The 17,173-nt window shown below is 48.3% G+C and overlaps 1 protein-coding gene and 1 pseudogene across 2 annotated transcripts in view; both read right to left on the bottom strand.

The window, feature by feature from the left end:
* Positions 1 to 751, bottom strand: part of LOC311136593 (unconventional myosin-Vb-like) — an 89,584-nt gene extending 88,833 nt beyond the window's left edge. The window contains exon 1 of the mRNA XM_084170782.1: positions 487 to 751. Within this exon, the coding sequence (XP_084026908.1) occupies positions 487 to 564 (78 nt within the window). The 5' untranslated portion in view covers positions 565 to 751. The remainder of the gene's footprint in view (positions 1 to 486) is intronic.
* Positions 752 to 4,237: 3,486 nt separating this feature from the next.
* Positions 4,238 to 17,070, bottom strand: LOC311136372 (cilia- and flagella-associated protein 53-like; annotated as a pseudogene). Its single transcript has 8 exons — positions 16,996 to 17,070; positions 11,741 to 11,973; positions 9,265 to 9,407; positions 8,874 to 9,154; positions 6,782 to 6,988; positions 6,502 to 6,657; positions 4,599 to 4,701; positions 4,238 to 4,481 (listed from the first exon to the last, which is right to left on the bottom strand). The product of its transcript is annotated as a cilia- and flagella-associated protein 53-like (transcript).
* Between the last annotated feature and the right edge of the window lie 103 nt (positions 17,071 to 17,173).

The raw sequence follows: 17,173 nt of genomic DNA, 5'->3' as shown, positions 1-17,173 counted from the left end.
ACTTCTAACATAGGCCTAAATGTATGGCTATTATAGGGTTTATCTTCAAACATTTCTGGAATCTTTATTAAATTGAACCTTTCCCCCCACAAAATCTTAATAGACATGATGTGCCTATAGTTATGTTGGAGAGGGGTAACTAATAATGAAACATCTTCAAATAGCCTTAGTTCATGCCATAATTTAATCTAATTAGATCTTTTCTGAATAGCCATGGTATGGATAATACCTTTTTTATGATTTCCTGAACTCAGTGGACAGTAACTTAGTTCAAGGCAAGCATTAACAAGTCCTAAGTGTTATCTAATTGATTGTACTACAATCTGTGACTTGAACTAGGCTGATTCCTGAAGCCTATTAAAATGTCATGCTTGAACATTGATATTGGTGACAGCTGAAAGATTACACACATTTGGGGACATTATAAAACACAGCATAATTGATACCTCCTCTCCCGCATTTAGTCCCACTAAAGCAGTATGTTACCTGGCAGTAAAGTTCATAGTCAATCTTCTCCTCTTGTTTTTTCACTATGGTGTTAGGTTCTTTCTGTTGCCTTTTCATGATGGTGTTATATTCCTTAGATATGTAGTAGAAGATTCTGCTACTCTATTCAGAGGTAGCTGTGATTATTCCATGTTCCAGATCATACAGTTCTCAATACATTCTTGCCAGTAGGCTATTTGGGAGTCGACGCTTCGCTTGAGCAATAATTCAAGTCTGCCTGAGCAGAAGACAGAACAAAACACTCTGTTCCAATAGCAGGCCATGACTCCTCCACTCCCAAACCACTCCTTCTGCAGGTATGGGGTGTTGACTGGCTTCACCTTCCAAGGTGCTATATGGAATCTGACACACAGGCAGGCAGACAAAATACATTCCAGGAATTAAAATCATTAAAGAGAACAGATGAGATCACAGATGGAACAGGTCACAAGGACAACGTGTGTTATTTGTTAATGTGGTTTCCAAATGTCAATCCATGTCTTACATTTACATTTTAGATTTTAGTCATTTAGCAGACGCTCTTATCCAGAGCGACTTACAGTTTTAGTGAGTGCATACATTTTTCATACTGTAACAGTCTTGTAACAGAATACATCTTTATTTTTTTAACATTCTACAATTTATATACATTCTACTGAAGTTCACATTGAACTAGTGTTCATAACTCGTACACATAAGGAAAAGGGTTTGTTTTATTATAAAATAGACCTAAAACAGTTGGTTACCAAGATGGATAGACATTACTCAGTCAGTACTTCCATTTGGAGAGGTGTGTATACATGCCTCGTTCCACAGCAACAGCAGGTAATCCTAATGTTGTGGCTAACACCATGGGTTGCTTTGGGAAACGGCACCGATAATTAGTATGACTCAATGCTTTGAAAGGGTGTTTCCTGATCATGCCACTAACAGCATGTTCTGATAGGTCAGACTGACCACTGAAGTCCTATCATCTGCTCAACTGCCTACTGGTATTTCATAAAAGGTATGTGTCATGTGATGAGTCTAAGAACAACAATAGACTCAATGGCAGTTATGGCACTAAAATCAAGTCAGTCGAGTTGGGTGACACAATAATAGTCCAACTCTTATTTCTGGCACCGCTGTTTCACGCCTTATTTAACATGCTAATTACAGGCACATCTGATTTTTGTTTGGCCGATTTATACAGCACATGATCCAGTATGAAAATGTATGCACTCACTAACTGTAAGTCGCTCTGGATAAGAGCGTCTGCTAAATGACTAAAATGTAAATGTAAATTATCTTAAATGTCACACACACACACGCACTCACTCTCTCACACACTCTACAAGATTTTCTTTCTCTGCTTTCACTCGCTGTTGCTATATCCAGAGAATGCAACTTAATTAAACACAAGAGCCCTTAAGCTCATGACACAATGTATTTCACACACTTTATCCCTGTATTACCTCACAATGTTTTTCTTGCCACCATCACGTGAGATGACATTACAGTGCAATGAAATCCAGACACTCCTTTATTCATGTACATGCGGGCAGGCCTCCCACAGTAATATTATGCCATTGCAAACTCATTTATCCTCAAATAGGTCAATTTAATATACCAACAATGTGCTCAAATAGGAGTTTCTCAAATGTAACATTGACATCTTTTATTTACAGCTCTACTTACTGGACAAAACATAAACAGCTTAATTCCTGGGCAAATCCTTGTCACGATCGTTGACACATGATGAAGCGGACCAATGCGCAGCGTTGAAGGTGAACATATTATATTTATTTAATGATCACAAGATCAAAACAACAAACGAAAAACGTGACGTCTATGGTTTAAACACAAACCATCACGAACAAGAAACCACAAACACAAAGTGAAAGACAGACAGTTAAATATGGCTCCCAATCAGAGACAACCAGCTGACACTCGTTGCCTCTGATTGGGAGTCACTCAGGCCAACATAGGTAGACAACGACTAGAACCTAAACAAAATAAACACCCTGGCTCAACATACGAGAGTCCCCAGAGCCAGGGCGTGACAGTACCCCCCCCAAAGGCGCGGACTCCGACCGCGCCAACCAACCACAACAGGGGAGGGACCGGGTGGGCACTCCGCCTCGGCGGCGGATCCGGCTCCGGACATGACCCAGGCACGGGTTGTGCTGGACTGACGACGCGCACCCCTGGCTTGGTGCGTGGAGGAGGAACGGGCCTTACCAGGCTGACGACGCACACCGTAGGCTTGGTGCGTGGAGCAGGGACAGGCCGGACTGGGCTGACGAAGCACACCACTGACTTGGTGCGGGGAGCAGGAACGGGCCGGGCTGACGAAGCGCACCACTGCCTTGGTGCGGGGAGCAGGAATGGGCCGGACCGGGCTGACGAAGCGCACCCCTGACTTGGTGCGGGGAGCAGGAATGGGCCGGACCGGGCTGACGACGCGCACCACTGACTTGGTGCGGGGAGCAGGACTGGGCCGGACCGGGCTGACGACGCGCACCACTGACTTGGTGCGGGGAGCAGGAACGGGCCGCGCCGGGCTGACGAAACGCACCACTGACTTGGTGGGAGTGGCAGGAACAGGCCGGACCGTACTGGGAACACACACCACTGGCCCTACGTGGGGATCAGGAACAGGCCGGACCGGACTGGCAACACACGCCAGTACCTCTCGCCGTGCCTCTACAACCTCCTTCCCCCTGGTGACCAGTGACTCCCGTAACCTGGCGGCCTCCTCTGCCAACCCGCTGGACCGCTCTATCGCGGCCTCCTGCTGCCCCGACGTCGTGAGCCCCCCCCTAAAAATTTTCTGGGGGTCTCTCCTCCCCGTGGGCCAGGCCTCCATCGTTCTCGCCCAACTCTCGCTCCTCTGTCTCCAACTCCCGCCATTCAGCTCCTCAATGGGCTTGACCCAGTCGAAGCTCTTCCTCAACTGGTCCCAAGTCCACCCTCTCTGCTCCTCACTAGGCTTGACCCAGTCGAGGTTGCCACGGAGATCTGCTAGCGATGGCTCCTGGACACGCTGCTTGGTCTGGTTTTGGTGGTTTCTTCTGTCACGATCGTTGACACATGATGAAGGGGACCAATGCGCAGCGTTGAAGGTGAACATATTATATTTATTTAATGATCACAAGATCAAAACAACAAACGAAAAACGTGACGTCTATGGTTTAAACACAAACCAACACGAACAAGAAACCACAAACACAAAGTGAAAGACAGACAGTTAAATATGGCTCCCAATCAGAGACAACCAGCTGACACTCGTTGCCTCTGATTGGGAGTCACTCAGGCCAACATAGATAGACAACGACTAGAACCTAAACAAAATAAACACCCTGGCTCAACATACGAGAGTCCCCAGAGCCAGGGCGTGACAATCCTCCATCAATTAATACAATAGCACCCTGCCAATGAGCAAAATAGAAAATATATTTCCTGAACTCATGAGTAAGCATCATGAGCAAACTTATTTTATTTGCATTTAATATCACTATGCCATTTTCGGAGAAACATGGACAGGTAATTTCCCATTTCTATTTAGAGGATTACGGCGTGATGAATTGGCCAGAGATGTGTTTTTATGAGGTTAGACATCGTTCAACAGGACAGGTGTGTGTTCATGTGGGTGTGTGATAGTTAAAGATGAGTGTTTGTGTATGTTAGCTGAGTCACGAATGGTGTGTGTGCACGCGATGTGTATCTGAGTACGTGTCCCCTGCCGAGCCAGGCCATAAATGCATTTGCTTTACTTCACAGGTTGCTCCAAGCTAAACTGTCCCTGTGGGCTGGTGGAAGAGGTTCTCCTGAAGGGGTGGACAGCCCTGGTGTGTGAGGTAAGCCTGGAGAAGATCTCCTGCATCTTCCTGTTCTACTGGTCCTGGTAGACCAGGCCCTGCTGGTGCTCCTGCTCTGTCTGAACCCTTCCCTCATCACGCAACTGCAGCTAGGCCAGCAGGTCTGCCTGGAACTCCTGACAGCCCCATCTCAGACTGGGAGAGGAAAGCAGAGATATGGATTCATTGCGAATACTTTTGCTGTGTGTAAAAGAGGGCTGGAGATATGGAGAAAAAATTGTATGTGTATTGCTGTGAGAGGACGCCTGTCAGAATAATTGATCTTCCTCATCCAGCAGTTTGTTCTAATGTATGGTTTTGTTCAGCTCTACTCTCTCCTTGGCTAGCTGGGCTAGTTTCTGCATGTTCAGATCCACTAAGGTAGAAGCACAAACACACAAGCACACACACCATGATACCACATCCAATATATAAGATTACAGGTATAAACAAGTCATTGTGAATCAACACTGTGTCACAGAGGATAACAGTATATCATGCTCAAGTGCAACTACTGCTGGTACTGAATATGCACGTTTTGACAACAACATCGAGCCGGGTGTGAGGGCCGTCACCGACCCAGAGGACTGGGTGATCTCGCTCTCCGAGGCGGACGTGAGAAGGATCTCTAATCAGGTCAACACCCGAAAGGCCGCGGACCCCGACGGTATTCCAGGTCACATTCTCAGAGCATGTGCAGAACAGCTGGCAGGCATATTCACGGTAATTTTCAACCTCTCCTTGTCCCAGTCTGTATTACCCACATGTTTTAAGAGGACCACAATCATTCCTGTTCCTAAGAACTCCAAGGCTTCATGCCACAATGACTACCGCCATGTAGCGTTCACTTCTGTAATCATGAAGTGTTTTGAGAGGCTGGTTATGGCACACATTCACTCCACCATAGACCCACTCCAATTTGCATACCGCCCCAACAGATCCATAGACAACGCAATCTCAATTACTCTACACACTGCCCTCACCCACCTAGATAAGAGGAATATCTATGTGAGAATGCTGTTCATTGACTACAGCTCAGCGTTCAACACCATTGTCTCCTCTAAGCTCGACACCAAGCTTAGGACCCTGGGACTGAACACCTTCCTCTGCAACTGAATCCTGGACTTCCTGATAGGCTGACCCCAGGTGGTGAGGGTAGGCAACATCACCTCCACCATGCTGATGCTTAACACGGGTGCTTAACGCCCCCTGTACTCCCTGTTCACCCATGACTGTGTGGCCACACGACTCCAACACCATTATCAAGTTCACTGACGACACAACGGTGGTAGGCCTGATCACCGTCGATGATGAGTCAGCCTACAGGGAGCAGGTCAGTGACCTGGCAGTGTGGTGCCAGAGCAACAACCTCTCCCTCAACATCAGTAAGACCAAGGAGCTGATCGTGGACTACAGGAAACGAGGGGGTGAGCACGCCCCATCCACATCGACGGGGTGGCAGTGGAACAGGTAGACAGCTTCAAGTTCCTCTGTGTCCAATTCCCTAAAGACTTCAAATGGTCCAAACACACACGCACAGTCGTGAAGAAGGTGCGGCAGTGCCCCTTCCCCCTCAGGAGGTTGAAAAAGTTTGGCATGGGCCCTCAAATCCTGAAAAGGTTCTACAGCTGTAACACTGAGAGCATATTGACTGGCTTCATCACTGCTTGGTATGGCAATAGCACCGCCCTCGATCACATGGTGCTACAGAGGGTTGTGCAGACAGCCCAGTACATCACTGGGGCCGACCTCCCTGCCATCCAGGACCTCTATATCAGGCGGTGTGAAAAGAAGGCCCGGAAAAACATCAAAGACCCCAACCACCCAAGCCATAGACTATTCTCTCTGCTGCCGCACGGCAAGAGGTACCGGTGCATCAAGTCTGACACCAACAGGCTCTTGAACAGCTTCTATCTCCAAGCAATACGGCTGATAAATAGCTAACAAAATAGTTACACGGTCCTTGTTTACCTTGTATCTTTATTGACCTTTTATTTCAATATTTGCACACTCACAGGGCCTAATTCTTATTTGTTGTGGTTATTTTTCTAGTAATACATTATAATTGATTATTACATTGTTATGTTTTGAGTTTGCAAGAAAGGCATTTCACTGTACTTGTGCATGTGACATTAAAACTTCAAACTTTAAGCTCTCCTTTCCTCCCCTTCCTTCCATTTCTCCTGGATCTGCAGGCGGCGTGTCCATCACGTCCTTCATCAGCCTATCCCTGGCCTCTGGACCCAGGTCTGCTTCAGCTCTATCAGCTGCTTTGTCTCCGCCTCCTGTCCCTTCTGCTCCTCAAGCTACTCTGCCCCACTCGCAGCTCAAGCTGTAAAAACACACGCTCAGTCAGTTGTCCTCTGCCTCGTTTAGTTTCATAAGATTTCCTTTTGCGTGCCAAACAGACTGACAATGTGGTAATTTAATATGATAATACGACTCGACATTCCCACCTTCCTCATGACCTCGCCCTGTTTCTCATCCCTCTCCTCCGTCAGCAGCTGCTCCAGGATGCTCATGTCCAGGGCCAGCTCGTCCTCCTGCTCCCTGGCCAGGCGCTTCATCTTCAGCCTCAGATAGTGGTTCAGCAGCCTGCTCTCCTAAACCTGGAGCTTCTGATGGCACTCTCTTTGCTCCTCCAGACGCAGCATCTCTCTCTGCTCCCCATGGCACACACACAGAGAAAGACACAGAGGGCTCAATTAGTGATCATAGAGCAGAAACACACATAGACTCAGAAAGAAACATCTCAGCTACAGGCTGAATTAGCCTACCAGTCAGTGGCGACCCGTCCGTTAGTGCAAGTGGGGCAGAGCCCCACCTGTTTTGAGCCCCACATTTTTTGCTAAAAAAAAAAGAAAAAGAAAACGTTTTGCACATTAATACGTGTCACATATCAGTTTGCAAACAATGTAAAAAAAAATATATATAATTTAGTTAATACTTTTCTTGAGTAAGGCAGCACCAAAATGCAGGTGTTTCAGCCTAGCTCAGTGCTTTCTGTGGTGGTCGGGCAAGCCAGCAGAAAATACGGAGCGTTGTGCCGTGATTGGCTCAGTGTTCTGTCACTCATGGGGACACTACATCACCGCCAAGTCTAAGGGTAGATCTAGAAAATTCAAGCCCATTGGATGCTGCCATAGTTACATTAGAAGTGCCCATCCAAGAAGGCTCAAGGTCATTGGCCACAGATAAAATGACGTCAAATCACGTTATATCTACAGTAGCTTTGATTGGACTGATCATGTCAACATCATACTTTCAAAATCTTAGCTAGCAGACATTATCATGAATCAAGTCGACAATCTACTGGCAAATCCTTTTAGTCCTTGTCATATGAAGAGAAATCAGGAAGAGAAATTATAGGGTCTCTTTTCCTAGTTTAAAATGATAAACATTCAACATTGGCCATGCTGTCAATGAAGCATGATTTGTGCCGCGCTCAAAACAACTGTTAACTCGGAACTGCAAAATCTGACTTTAGTGAGTTCAAGACAACTGGGAACTCGGGAGAAACGAGCTACGACTGGGAAAATACGTTTTGAACTTTAATCCACCTCGGAATTGTAAATCCGGAACTCGGGCCTCTTTCTAGAGCTATGACCTGAAGATCACTGACGTCATCATGATTCTACCTTTTTTTTTCTTCCAGTTCCCAGTTATCTTGAAAGCACCATAAATCCAGAGAATGCCAGACTTTGATGACAAAGTTTGATGACAAAATTTTCCCACAAAGGACCGCCGCGCCACCTTCCTGTTCAAGTCAGCACAGCACAACAAGGTGAGTCCAAAAAATGTATTGTATGCTGCTGCATAAATTATGCAATATTCCAGGGATATATGCATACTGTAGCTAAGAAAGTAATACTAAGTGTATGTTGTGTAGTAAGCTGTTAGTAGCCCATGTGCCTCACCTTAATAATTTGGTATATTTTCACCTTTTAATTTCGCTTACTGTTCTGACTTGGTGGTGCACATGTAGCCTATAACCTGTTTTTGAGAAATGTAATCATTGAATATTGTAAGAGCTTTCATTGTCTGCTTATATGCCCCCTTTATTTATCCTACGGTTCTGACTTGGTGTACAGGGAGAACACTGTAAGAACGGCCCATGTTCTGAATTCTGTCGCTGTACATTTCAAAAGTGCTGAACAAATAGTTATATTGACTACGTCCGTCCTAGCTCGCTCATTAATGTATTCATCGAAATTACGGATTGCTTCTTATCCGCGTGTCGTCCCCTAATGCCATAGTTTGTACATCTCAATTGTCAGTAGAAACCACATTTGTTTAAGCAAGTCAGCCATATCAGCTGTTTTTTTTTTTTTTATGCAGTAAATGAGGCTGAATGAACTGTTTCGCTGCCAGACTCTGCTGTTGGACAGCTTTATGTAGGCTCTAACAGTTTGTGGGCACCGTTTGTCACCGTTATAGTGCAATTAATGTATTGTTCAGTGTTGTGTTGTGTAGTGTAGTGGCTTTGCTGGCATGCATCCCACATTTTTATTTCTTGCCCCACCAAGATGTACATGCTAAAATCGCCACTGCTACCAGTAGCTGGGCTTCCTCCTCTTTGAGCTGCTTGGCCGCCTCCATCTGAACACGCAGGTTGGCCAGCTGCTGCAGGTTACTCTGGCGCTGCCTCTGCGCCTCCTGGCACTCCCGCTCCTCCTTGGTTCACCAGTCGCTCTCCCACAGCTGAGCAAAGAGCTGCTCCACCTCCACCTCCTCTTTCTGCTGCTGTATGTAGCTGCACAGCCCGCTCTGTACAAACCTCGTCCTGTCTGCGTCGAGTCTGTTCAGCCAGCAGCTCCTCACTCTTCTCTCTCAACATTTTCCATTTAAAAAATATAACCTATCGGTATGGAGGTATTTACACGGATGAAAAAAACTGCAACATTGGCAACTAGAAACACCCTTAAGGTGTTCTCTCTACCTGAATAGCTGTTCAAGCTTGTTTTCAACCACTCTCTGCCTTTCACTCTCCGTCCTCTATTGCAGTAACTTGGCTCTCTCACGCATCTTGGCTTGTCTCTCCAGCACTCTCAGGAGTTCCTTCTCAACTGCCTCCAACATACACTATATAAACAAAAGTATGTGGTCACCCCTTCAAATTAGTGGATTCGGCTATTTCGGCCACACCCGTTGCTGACAGGTGTATCAAATCGAGCACACAGCCATGCAACCTCCATAGACAAACGTTGGCAGTAGAATGGCCTTACTGAAGGGCTCAGTGACTTTCAACATGGCACCGTCATAAAATGCCACCTTTCCAACAAGTCAGTTCGTCAAATTTCTGCCCTGCTAGAGTTGCCCCGGTCAACTGTAAGTGCTGTTATTGTGAAGTAGAAACGTCTAGGAGCAACAACGGCTCAGCCGTGAAGTGGTAGGCCACACAAACTCACTGAACGGGACCGCCGAGTGCTGAAGCTCGTAATAGTTTGCAAGCCCTGCCACATCCGACGAGCGTCAGAGCCGGTGTAGTAGGATTCAATCTTAGTCCTGTATTGACGCTTTGCCTGTTTGATGGTTCGTCTGAGGGCATTTCAGGATTTCTTATAAGCGTCTGGATTAGTGTCCCGCTCCTTGAAAGCGGCAGCTCTAGCCTTTAGCTCGGTGTGGATGTTTCCTGTAATCCATGGCTTCTGGTTGGGATATGTACGCACGGTCACTGTGGGGACGACATCGTTGATGCACTTATTGATGAAGCCGGTGACTGAGGTGGTATACTCCTCAATGCCATTGGATGAATCCCGGAACATATTCCAGTCTGTGCTAGCAGAAGAGCCCTGTAGCTTAGCATCCGCGTCATCTGACCACTTCCTATTGAGCGAGTCAATGGTACTTCCTGCTTTCGTTTTTGCTTGTAAGCAGGAATCAGGAGGATATAATTATGGTCAGATTTGCCAAATGGAGGGCGAGGGAGAGCTTTGTATGCATCTCTTTGTGTGGAGTAAAGGTTGTCTAGAGTTTTTTTTCCTCTGGTTGCACATGTGACATGCTGGTAGAAATTAGGTCCAACTGATTTAAGTTTGCCTGCTTTAAAGTCCCCGGCCACTAGGAGCGCCGCTTCTGGATGAGCATTTTCTTGTTTGCTTATGGCCTTATACAGCTCGTTGAGTGCGGTCTTAGTGCCAGCATTGGTTTGTGGTGTTAAATAGATGGCTACGATTAATATAGATGAAAACTCTCTTGGTAGATAGTGTGGTCTACAGCTTATCATGAGGTACTCTACCTCATTAGACATCACGCACCAGATGTTATTGACAAATAGACACACACCCCCACCCCTCGTCTTACCAGACGTAGCTGTTCTGTCCTGCCGATGCATGGAAAACCCAGCCAGCTCTATATTATCCGTGTCGTCGTTCAGCCACGACTCTGTGAAACATAAGATATTAGAGTTTTTAATGTCCCGTTGGTAGGATAATCTCGAACGGAGATCATCCAGTTTATTTTCCAGTGATTGCACGTTGGCCAATAGAACGGATGGTAGAGGCGGGTTACCCACAAGGCACCCCGATCTCCACCCCCTGTATTTCCGTATTTTCTTCACACGAATGATGGGGATTTGGGCCTGGTCTCTGGGAAACAGTATATCCTTTGCGTCAGACTCATTAAAGAAAAAATATTTGTCTAGTTCGAGGTGAGTAATCGCTGTTCTGATATCCAGAAGCTCTTTTCGGTCATAAGAGACGGTAGCAGCAACATTATGTACAAAATAGCACAGTTGGTTAGGAGCCCGTAAAACGGCAGCCATGGTGGATGAGGAATAATGGTCTGGGGCTGTTTTTCATGGTTCGGGCTAGGCCCCTTAGTTCCAGTGAAGGGAAATCTTAACGCTATAGCATACAATGACATTCTAGACGATTCTGTGCTTCCAACTTTATTGCAACAGTTTGGGGAAGGCCCTTTCCTGTTTCAGCATGCCAATGCCCCTGTGCACAAAGCGAGGTCCATACAGAAATGGTTTGTTGAGATCGGTGTGGAAGAACTTGACTGGCCTGCACAGAGCCCTGACCTCAACCCCATCAAACACCTTTGGGATGAATTGGAACGCAGACTGCGAACCAGGCCTAATCGCCCAACATCAGTGCCCAACCTCACTAATGCTCTTGTGGCTGAATGGAAGCAAGTACCTGCAGCAATGTTCCAACATCTAGTGAAAAGCCTTCCCAGAAGAGTGGAGGCTGTTATAGCAGCAAAAGGGGGACCAACTCCATATTAATGCCCATGATTTTGGAATGAGATGTTCGACGAGCAGGTGTTCACATACTTTTGGTCATGTAGTGTATCATACAATCTAAGGGAGACATGGGTGATAGACAGACATGGAGCAATATATATACAGTAGCTACCTCTATTTTAAAAAAGATCCGCTGTTATGGTAACTTAACCAAAAGATTTGTCACAGACCTCTATCTCCTCTCATCAATGCCCATCTGATACTTTCCCATGGCATCTTTGACCCATCTCTCAATGGTTCCTAACACAATGCAACTTTCAGAGTTATTCTCCCAGTGCTCTTCAGGTCACAGGTGTTCTGGTACTTGGTGAACTCCAACACCTTGTCCCGGGCCGCCTCCTGTTTCCTTCTCTCCAGGATTAGGTAGTCTGGAGGCCTGGATGACGGGAACCTCGCCCTCTGGAACATGTAGTGAGGGTTTAGTAATAATGGTTATGTGGGCCAGCTGCTTCTCCTGAACAAGTGACCTTGCCAAGGAAACCTCCAAGCCTTAGTTATTTGCTTTAACCCCTGGTTCACCCCAGACTTGACTGCCCTTGACCAGCACAAAAACATCCTGTGGCGTACTGCATTAGCATCGAACAGTCCCCGCAATATGCAACTTTTCAGGGAAGTCAGGAACCAATATACACAATCAGTTAGGAAAGCAAAGGCTATCTTTTTCAAACAGAAATTTGCATCCTGTAGCACTAACTCCAAAAAGTTTTGGGACACTGTAAAGTCCATGGAGAATAAGAGCACCTCCTCCCAGCTACCCACTTCACTGAGGCTAGGAAACACTGTCACCACCGATAAATCTGCGATAATCGATAATTTCAATAAGCATTTTGCTACGGCTGGCCATGCTTTCCACCTAGCTACCCCTACTGTCACGCCCTGGCTCTGGGGACTCTTAAATGTTGAGCCAGGGTGTGGATTTTCATTGTTTAGTTTTCTATGTTTTTCGTTCTAGATCGTTTATATCTATGTTGGCCAGGGTGGTTCCCAATCAGAGACAGCTGTAGCTCGTTGTCTCTGATTGGGGACCATACTTAGGCTGCCTTTTGGCATGTTAGTTTGGTGGGATCTTGTTCCGTAAGGTTTTGTGTATAACCTAGGACTTCACGTATCGTTTGGTTTATTGTTTTGGTTCGTGTTGTAAGTACTGAATAAAGAATGTACACTTATCACGCTGCGCCTTGGTCCGCTTCATCTGTCGACGATCGTGACAGAAGATCCCACCACCAGAGGACCAAGCAGCGTGCCCAGGAGGAGAAGTTGGCGATGTCCCAGGTGGGCGAATGGTGGTCTTGGGAGGACATATTTGCGGGCAGAGGGCCATGGGCAAAAGTAAATGCCCAGGCAGGAGAGGAGAAACGGCGCCAACCGTGCCGACGACGGACACGCGAGAGGCAACCCCAAGTAATTTTTTTTTGGGGGGGCACATGGCGTGGACGACGGGGCTGCTGGAGGCAGCTACAGGACGAATCGGCGGACTAGGAGAGGAGGCCATCAGGTTTGGGGGGCTGGAAGGGTGGTTGGCGGAGCCTAGAGGTAGAGCAGAGCCAACTCCCTGTACTCAGGCTAGGCAGCGTGAGACTGGGCAGGTTCCGTGCTATGCGGAGCCACGTACTGTGCCGCGAGTCCTGTACGTCCTGTGCTAGCACCACGCACGTGTCGTGCTAAGGTGGGCATGCAGCCAGGACGGAGTGTGCCGGCTCAACGCTCGTGGCCTCCAGTACCCCTCCTCGGTCCCGGATATCCTGCGCCAGTGCCACGTGCTGTAGTGCCAGTACGAGTGCACAGCCCTGTACGTCCTGTGCTGATGCCTCACACAGATTGTGTGGAAATAGGCATTCAGCCAGGACGGGTTGTGTCAGCTCTCCGCTCCAGACCTCCAGTCCGTCTCCACAGTCCAGCCCGGCCTGTTCCTGTCCCTCGCACCAAGCCTGTGGTGCGCGTCGCCAGCCCGGTCCGGCCTGTTCCTGCTCCCCGCACCAAGCCTGTGGTGCGCGTCGCCAGCCCGGTCCGGCCTGTTCCTGTCCCTCGCACCAAGCCTGTGGTGCGCGTCGTCAGCCCGGTCCGGCCTGTTCCTGCTCCCCACACCAAGCCTGTGGTGCGCGTTGCCAGCCCGGTCCGGCCTGTTCCTGTCCCTCGCACCAAGCCTGTGGTGCGCGTCGCCAGCCCGGTCCGGCCTGTCCCTGCTCCTCGCACCAAGCCTGTGGTGCGCGTCGCCAGCCCGGTCCGGCCTGTCCCTGCTCCCCGCACCAAGCCTGTGGTGCGCGTCGCCAGCCCGGTCCAGCCTGTTCCTGCTCGCCGCACCAAGCCTGTGGTGCGCGTCGCCAGCCCGGTCCGGCCTGTTCCTGCTCCCCGCACCAAGCCTGGGGTGCGCGTCGCCAGCCCGGTCCGGCCTGTTCCTGTCCCTCGCACCAAGCCTGTGGTGCGCGTCGTCAGCCCGGTCCGGCCTGTTCCTGCTCCCCGCACCAAGCCAATGGTGCGCGTCGTCAGCCCGGTCCGGCCCGTTCCTGCCCCTCGCACCAAGCCAGTGGTGCGCGTCGCCAGCCCGGTCCGGCCCGTTCCTGCCCCCCGCACCAAGCCAGTGGTGCGCGTCGTCAGCCCGGTCCGGCCCGTTCCTGCTCCCCGCACCAAGCCAGTGGTGCGCGTCGTCAGCCCGGTCCGGCCCGTTCCTGCTCCCCGCACCAAGCCAGTGGTGCGCGTCGTCAGTCCGGCACGGTCAGCTGCTCCACACCGGAGCCAGAGCAATCCGCTCCACCGGTGTCCAGTCCAGCTCCGGCCAGCGGGGCCAGACCAGACATGGGGCGCTACGGGGGGGTAGAGAGAGAGTGGTGGTCACGCCCGGAGCCGGATCCGCCTCCGAGGCGGAATGCCCACCCGGCCCCTACCCTCTTGTGTTTGGTTGGCGCGGTCGCAGTCCGCGCCTTTGGGGGGGGGGTACTGTCAGGCCCTGGCTCTGGGGACTCTTAAATGTTGAGCCAGGGTGTGGATTTTCATTGTTTAGTTTTCTATGTTTTTCGTTCTAGATCGTTTATATCTATGTTGGCCAGGGTGGTTCCCAATCAGAGACAGCTGTAGCTCGTTGTCTCTGATTGGGGACCATACTTAGGCAGCCTTTTGGCATGTTAGTTTGGTGGGATCTTGTTCCGTAAGGTTTTGTGTATAACCTAGGACTTCACGTATCGTTTGGTTTATTGTTTTGGTTCGTGTTGTAAGTACTGAATAAAGAATGTACGCTTATCACGCTGCGCCTTGGTCCGCATCTGTCGACGATCGTGACACCTACCCCGGCCACCAGCTCTGCACCCTCCGCTGCAACTTGCCCATGCCCCCCCCCCCCCCCCGCTTCTCCTTAACCCAAATTCAGATAGCTGATGTCCTGAAAGAGCTGCTAAATCTGAACCCCTACAAATCAGCTGGGCTAGACAATCTGGACCCTTTCTTTCTAAAATTAGCTGCCGAAATTGTTGCAACCACTATTACTAGCCTGTTCAACCTCTCTTTCGTATCGTCTGAGATCCCCAGAGATTGGAAAGCTGCCGCGGTCATCCTCCTCTTCAAAGGGGGTGACAGTCTAGATCCAAACTGTTACAGACCTATATCCATCCTGCCCTGCCTTTCGAAAGTATTTGAAAGCCAAGTTAACAAACACATCACCGACCATTTTGAATCCCACCGTACCTTCTCCGCTATGCAATCCGGTTTCCGAGCTGGTCATGGGTGCACCTCAGCCACGCTCAAGGTCCTAAACGATATAATAACCGCAATCAATAAAAGACAGTACTGTGCAGCCGTCTTCATCGACCTGGCCAAGGCTTTTGACTCTGTCAATCACCGCATTCTTATTGGCAGACTAAATAGCCTTGGTTTCTCAAATGACTGCCTCGCCTGGTTCACCAACTACTTCTCAGATAGAGTTCAATGTGTCAAATTGGAGGGCCTGTTGTCTGGACCTCTGGCAGTCTCTATGGGGGTGCCACAGGGTTCAATTCTCGGGCCGACTCTATTCTCTGTGTATAACAATGATGTCGCTCTTGCTGCTGGTGACTCTCAGATCCACCTCTACGCAGACGACACCATTTTGTATACATCTGGCCCTTCATTGGACACTGTGTTAACAAACCTCCAAACGAGCTTCAATGCCATACAACACTCCTTCCGTGGCCTCCAACTGCTCTTAAAAGCTAGTAAAACTAAATGCATGCTCTTCAATCGAATGCTGCTTGCACCCGCCCGCCCGCCCGACTAGAATCACTACTCTCGGCGGGTCTGACTTAGAATATGTGGATAACTACAAATACCTAGGTGTCTGGTTAGACCGTAAACTCTCCTTCCAAACTCACATTAAGCATCTCCAATCCAAAGTTAAATCTAGAATCGGCTTCATTTTTCGCAACAAAGCCTCCTTCACTCATGCTGCTAAACATGCCCTCGTAAAACTGACTATCCTACCGATCCTTGACTTCGGCAAAAATAGCTTCCAATACTCTACTCAGCAAATTGGATGTAGTCTATCACAGTGCCATCTGTTTTGTCACCAAAGCCCCATATACTACCCACCATTGTGACCTGTATGCTCTCGTTGGCTGGCCCTCACTACATTTCGTCGCCAAACCCACTGGCTCCATGTCATAAATCACTTCTAGGCAAATCCCCGCCTTATCTTAGATCATTGGTCACCATAGCAACACCCACCCGTAGTATGCGCTCCAGCAGGTATATCTCACTGGTCATCCTCAAAGCCAACACCTCCTTTGGCCGCCATTCCTTCCAGTTCTCTGCTGCAAATGACTGGAACGAACTGCAAAAATCTCTGAAGCTGGAGACACTTATCTCCCTCACTAACTTTAAGCATCAGTTGTCAGAGCAGCTTACCGATCACTGCACCTGTACACAGCCCATCTGTAATTAGCCCACCCAACTACCTCATCCCCATATTGTTATTTACATTGTTATTTATTTTGCTCATTTGCACCCCAGTATCTCTATTTGCACATCATCTTCTGCACATCTATCACTCCAGTGTTAATACTAAATTGTAACTATTTTGCACTATGGCCTATGTATTGCCTTACCTCCATAACGTACTACATTTGCACACACTGTATATAGATTTTCTATTGTGTTATTGACTGTACGTTTTGTTTATTCCATATGTAACTCTGTGTTGTTGTTGTTTTTATCGCACTGCTTTGCTTTATCTTGGCCAGGTCGCAGCTGTAAATGAGAACTTGTTCTCAAATGGTACAGAAGGGAATCCCTCCGGCTACAACTACAATCATTGCTAGATATGGTTGGTCTTTCTAAGTTTACAACGGTTTTTTCTTTGTTTAGCTTTGTACAACATATTGTTTGGCTGATTAGCTATCTAGCAAGCAAGGTTAATAAACTAGCCACAGAGTTTGTACAGTACAGTATTGAACTTACCACAGCCACTGAATGAGGTGTTGGTCCCGTGAATTCGCGACATTGCGCCTTATTTCTAGTCTGACTGATCAACATATTTCGATACAAAATAAGCTTCTTCCCAGCTAGATACTTCTATTTGACTTGCATCCCTTGAAGTTTCGGGAATTGTTTCACATGGACCTTGACGAGAAGTCTC

Source organism: Coregonus lavaretus (assembly GCF_964263955.1).
Source record: "Coregonus lavaretus genome assembly, chromosome: 10".
Lineage (NCBI taxonomy): Eukaryota > Metazoa > Chordata > Actinopteri > Salmoniformes > Salmonidae > Coregonus > Coregonus lavaretus.
Note: the sequence above shows the minus strand (reverse complement) of the source record. Positions and strands in the feature narration are given on the sequence as shown.